The sequence below is a fragment of the Charadrius vociferus genome, unplaced genomic scaffold (genome assembly GCF_000708025.1).
Source record: "Charadrius vociferus isolate BGI_N301 unplaced genomic scaffold, ASM70802v2 scaffold180, whole genome shotgun sequence".
Taxonomy (NCBI): Eukaryota; Metazoa; Chordata; class Aves; order Charadriiformes; family Charadriidae; genus Charadrius; species Charadrius vociferus.
The window spans coordinates 310,495-316,494 of NW_009646412.1; the positions used below are offsets into that span (position 1 = coordinate 310,495).

The 6,000-nt window shown below is 38.6% G+C and overlaps 1 protein-coding gene across 1 annotated transcript in view; it reads left to right on the forward strand.

Annotated features, from left to right (window-relative positions):
* Positions 1–4,617, forward strand: part of ITGBL1 (integrin, beta-like 1 (with EGF-like repeat domains)) — a 149,563-nt gene extending 144,946 nt beyond the window's left edge. Inside the window, exons 10-11 of the mRNA XM_009880568.1 lie at positions 2,916–3,029; positions 4,526–4,617. Coding sequence (XP_009878870.1) covers positions 2,916–3,029; positions 4,526–4,617 — 206 coding nt within the window. The remainder of the gene's footprint in view (positions 1–2,915; positions 3,030–4,525) is intronic.
* The last annotated feature ends 1,383 nt before the right edge of the window (positions 4,618–6,000 follow it).

Consider the following 6,000-nt stretch of genomic DNA (forward strand, 5'->3'; position numbering starts at 1 on the left):
CCCCCTCCCCCTTCTTTTTTTTTTTTTTATTTGAAGCAAATCTATTCTTGATGCTTAAATTTATATCTGGAAATCATGTCTTACTGGGTACCCATACTTTAAAATGGTATTCATAGCAAGTGTAACCGGCAATATCCAGAGGCCAAAGTGAAAAATTGTTCTTTCTGTTTCATTACATTGAGTAATAAGTAACCATTACTGGTCAAATGAAAGGGAATTTTGAACCTGTGCACTAATGGTGGTTATTCTGTCTGTGCTAGAAACCTAGCCAAGATATGTAAGCGTTATAATGGATTGAGGGAGCTTGAGTCTCTGTATGTAGGATTTAATAGACTTTAAGGAGACCTGGTTTTCAGCAGATAACTGCTGAACACTTCCAGAAAATTACATTCTGTTAATATAAGCAAAGTTGGACATCCACATTCCCAGGCTCTTTTCGAAATCTTGGCTCGCTGACTCTGCCACCTGTAGTAAAAGCTTCCCAAGGAAAACAGCAACACCCACCATGCTGCTGCCTCCCTGGCAGTAAACGTAGGGCTGCAGATGGCTACTGTAATGGTGCAGGACACGGCCGAGGTAATGAGCCAAATCCCATCCAAGAGGATCTGGCCAGGATCCCAGGGAACACCCTGCAACTCATTAGACTCATTTTAATTAAACTGAGGAGCCTCCCAGAGCAGCACGCTCTGTACGGGGAAAAGACTTGATACATTCGTTCTCCCTAACACATTTTACATCATGGACCCTGATCTTGCTTGGTTGACTTGGTGTTAAATTTGCTCTATCTTCTGCAAAATAGTTTTAAACATCATGGGCATCCCTCAGTCGCAGCATCAGCCCTTGCTTATGCAGAATCACTTCAGGTTTCTTACAATATCATGCTCTTATTAACTGCTTTAATTTCACGAAAAGTCTCATACTATTCATCATTATTTTCAGCTGTCAGTACCTTGTAGTTTGTATAAACAGAGACATTCGGTTTAAATTACCCTCAAGTCTGTCTTAGTGTATTTCTTATAGAGCAACCATGCAATATATATGCTATCCTCCACTGCCTCTTTATGCAATGGCACTTTTTATCCTTGTAGGGAATGTCAGTATTTTGTGTCATGGCTCAGCAAGCAATACATAGAACTCACAGAAAAAGTAGATGCTTAACCAAATACTCCCATCCCCAAATGTTCCAATCCCTAGCTCTTCCTGTATATATTTACATGTTCCATATGTTATGCGTTAAAACAGCGTTTCTCTAAAATTAGGCAATGAGTTCATTTTTGTCAACTTACAGTAAACACTAAATTACATACATTTAAAATTAAAAAATAGATATTCTGCTGAGGCTGTTCTGAAGTTTTAAAGAATTAATTTTCAGTGATCAGAGACACCAGTATTTATGAGGAAAACCTAGGCAAAATTGGTTGATATCAATAGATCCATATTCTTTTTTAAAATGTGTATTTGGATTTTTACTATGGATTTTATTCAGAGGTCACTTAAAAGAATGGAAGAAGGAAAAAAACACATTATTTTTTACACTTTGGCTCAGGCCCTGTTAAGTAACCCATTAATTCTGTTTAGGTTATATTCTGATAACCAAGCTTCTTTCTATATATTTTTCTTTAATATTGCATTAAACACATAGGTTACTTTGTGCTGGAATCATTCAGGAAATATGGCGAAAGCAACAGCATCTAATTTATTTATAAGCATATTCTGTTAAAGGTCGACAGCTTCTTTGGTGATTTTTTTTTTTTTTTTAAAACTCCTCCTCCCTTAATTAAAAACTATGTGTGTATTCTTTGTTATCATTTATTTGGGTTTTGAGATTTTTGTATTGATTTGTGCTGTAGCCAGTTCTTAGGGCTAGGTCCACAGAAGGATTTTTGCTCAGCAGTCAGTAAGCACCCCACCTTGGCGTTTAAGTGTCTCAACTCTGTCAGGCAGCTGATGGTGGGCTCTGTAAAAGCCAACTCTCTTCAGCTGGGTGTTGGAATCAGCCAGGAGGAAGTACCATCTCCTAGTAGCGTTTCTAGTTGCAGAAAAGCCTCTCTCGCACCCTTCTCAGGCTACGGACTTCTTGACACACGATTGTCTGGGGGCAACTGTCCCTTTCTGGGATTCAGACCCATGAACCTTCTCCTGAAGGCAGGGATGTCTCTGAGCCTTCCCTTAAAGGGAGGTTTCTGGTGCTCACTGGGTTATGGTATCACCCAAACGTCACCATAAAGTCCCTTCTTTGTCTGTGGGGGTGTGACCTGACATCCCTGAGGAGGAGGAGAGCGGCTTATCCCAACAAGAGGTGTTGGGGTACTCTGCAGGAATAAGCAAACTGCTTAACCCCCGTCATGTACACAAACTCTTTCTGACCTAGAGCAAATATTTAGTATTTCTATGGGAGGTGGAGCAGCTTCATTTATGGTGATGAGGATTTTGGGGGTCTAAATGCTAGTCTTGGGCACCTCTGGTCTTGTGGGGACTCATCCCTAAAGGCTTTAGATGAGGAGGGCCATTTTCTTCCTGGGTATGATTTTATTGCCTTCAGTAAGAGTGGGTCAGGGAAAATTTGAGCTTTTCTAGTCAAAAGAAAGAATAGTTACTGGGAAGAGTAGCCCTGATTGTAGGTCTCTGAAACCAATGGAAAGCTTCAAAATGTGAGTCCTGATTAAATGAAATAGCAAAATCAAGCATAAGTAGTAACGTCCCACCATAGTCTAGCTCAACCTAAAAAATTCCTTTTATTCAAAAGGATTTTAGCTTGATTATTTTCTTTTATGCAATAGCTTCTTAGGCAGCAATTTTGTGCATATGGACACGTGTGTGTGTGTGTGTGTGCATGTGTGTGACTGGGGCTGTTATTTTCTAGTCTGAAAATGCCAGTGCTCTTTCACTGCGAGTAATAATTTTTGTGATTTCAGGTTCCTGCCACTGTGGAAAGTGCATCTGTTCACCACAGGAATGGTACATTTCGGGCGATTTCTGTGAATGCGATGACAGAGACTGTGACAAACATGATGGTCTCATTTGCACAGGTGCAGTACAGGCTAACACTTAATTGCTCTAAGAAACAAACTGTGTTGATGGGACTTGTGTTAGACAAAGCCCAGTGTCGTCTTTCTCCAGTGACGGGGGCAGTGCATTTGTTGGTTATTCAAACCTGCCGTAATTATTTCATTGTGCAGCGTGATAATCAACTTAAGGCTTCTAAAGAACAGTCGAAAGCCTGACTATGAATTTAAATAAGTAAGCCAGCTCTGAAATCCATCAACAATTTTCGCTGTAACAGGCTACAAGTTACTGCTTTTTGGCAAAGGATGTGCAGCGTCAGCATTGTGATCATGAGGTTTCTTTAGCTTTTGTTGTCTTACTAGACTTTCTACGTGTATAATGCATTTATGTCATAGACAAAATCCACTTGTCTGATGATCTTTTGGTCGGTGAGAGGCATAGTTGTGAGGGTTGACAGAACTGCCTGGCAATCGGACCATTCTCAGTGGCAGGCTGAAATACCGCACGGTTTTTCTTATGACGTGATGGCTGGTGATCAAAGCGGCTTCACCTTAACGTTGTTTGGGAGTTCAGGTGGCAGATGGGGACAGAAATGGGCAGGCCGCCAGCAAACCCTCATGAGAAATCTGGTGACAAGAAGCAACATGGGAATTGCTAAATTAACTCACTGGCCGCTTCCTGTTACAAATCTTAATTTTAGAAAATCTTTGCTGAGCAATTATTAGACGTGGAGGAAATCTGCAAGCTGATTACAGTGAGAGTGGGAGGGCTGACACTAGTCAATTGTGTCTTCCAACTCGCCCTATTAGCAAGGGTCCTTTTGGGGGGCAAGTAGCCAGTATAGAGGCGACAGGAGCCTTATCTTCAGCTGCAGTGGCGAGTCACGGATCTTCATAAAGTCAGTAGGAAGAGAAGCTCGACTTGGGAACCCAGGCTGTAGAGGTCTCAAGCTGAGCATCATGAAAAATATTGAAATGAAATGAAAATATGGTCTCAGTACTTAATGTTTCTCCACTGCAAAATAGGGTCAACACATTTTTCATCGAATAGAGTTTGAGATATTATTTATTTGTACAGTACTTGAGAATTTAGATTTAAAGTTTTTCATGTTGAAAGTGATGTTTTTGTTGCTATTCTGCTTGTACCCTTTTATATCTTTTTTCTTTTTGCATAACAGTTAAAAATAATCTTGTTTTCCCTTGTACCTGGAGGTACGGTGAACACTGAGACTCAATAGCTGGGTACAAATAGCAGTGGCATAATTACAATATTTGCAATTCTGCTGATGGAATTATTGAGAGAATGCTACTAATCCTTTGTAAGTGTAGGTTTGGGGTGGCTTCTTAATGCAATGGTACAGTAATTGCTTCCTTCCAAAGAAGAAAAAAAAAAAAAAAGGTGGGGGGAACAATAAAGGAACAATGCAACTACTTTAGCATGGCTTTTTCCTCCCCATAGAACACATTTTAATGTAGTACATTTCAATTATGGTAATTGCCCTTTATTCATTTTGTTCTAGGCAATGGTGTTTGTAGCTGTGGAAACTGCGAGTGCTGGGAAGGATGGAATGGAAATGCTTGTGAAATTTGGCTGGGGAGAGAATACCCTTAACAAAGGACATCAAAGAATGAGGAGGTTTTCGATTGTTTCTCTTTAGGCTGCTAGAACATTTAATTTCGGAAGTATTCAGTGTGTGGGTGTGGGTGTGCATGCACACACACGTACATGGGTGTAAATACTTTAGAACACTCATTTGAGGGCCTGCTCCTTAAAGAAATGTGTGGCAAAACTAAAATAAGAAAATTAAAAATGCCTTGGAAGCAGGACAGGCCAAGCTCTAAAAAGTGAAATCATAAAATAGTGTCTCAGTGGAACTTCTCCAGAGTTTTTTGGTAAATTCAGTGGGACTGAGATGACATCCATAGCGCCTATTTCTTAAGCAACTTTTGGTCTAAGCAAGTCTTTTTTTTTTTTTTTCAACATTATTTACTTGGTTGTCACTTCTCCATATCAGTATGTGACAATATTCCTGTAGAAGAGTAGCACTAGTTGAATATTTGTCAAATAATTAATTTGATTAATTTTATGGTGTTTGAAAAATACATTGTTTGGCCCTTTTTTCTTTGTAACAATCCTGATTATGCACCAGCTCATAAATTGAGAGAAGCTGCAAATAAGCTTATAAAAATATTAATGATTTTTTATTTGGTCAAAGAATTGTATTTATATAACTGAGGTCCAATTACCTGACAACCACAGGCTGAAAACCAAAAACATTTGAACAGTCCCTTCTCCACAAGAGAACTTCTTAGTTTCTGTGGTTAAAGGGTCAATAAGTTGGTTATCTAGTCTACATACTGCCATGCTTTTAAATACATAACCTATAGGAGTATAAGGAATGAAACTAATAAAGATATAAATGTATGATTACCTATTCTGAATATGTATCCTGCAACTCATATGTACTTTTATCATACTATTCTATGTATGTACAGTTGCCTACTCCTCTTAAAAGTAAAGCAAATGAAAATTTGTTATACTAATAACTTTTAGGATGACAATTCTGTATGCTATTAGAAATCACTGTTTGGAACAGATTGCACTGTCACACATGGTATTCATTGAATTTAACTGCATTTATAGAAGTGGGGAGCCTGAAGGTCAACTGACTTGAAAAATCAGCTGTGCTACACAGTAGCCTGGTGTCAGCCAAAGATGTTCAGACAATGGCAACAAAGTAATTAAAGTTTTAATACAGTAAAAACAAACAAAGCAGTGGTATGAACAAAAATTTTATTTTTTATTTTCCAATGGTGAAATGCTGCTCAGTGTGAAATTCACATTGAGTTATGAACGATGCACAACTATTGGGACTTCCCTAACTTATTTACATATAAGTCTCTTATGTTTTTGTACATGTAGTTTTGGCAGCCCTTGAATTCTTTAGAGCAAAAAAAAAAAAAAAGATACATACATTTTAGTTTCAAAAGTGTT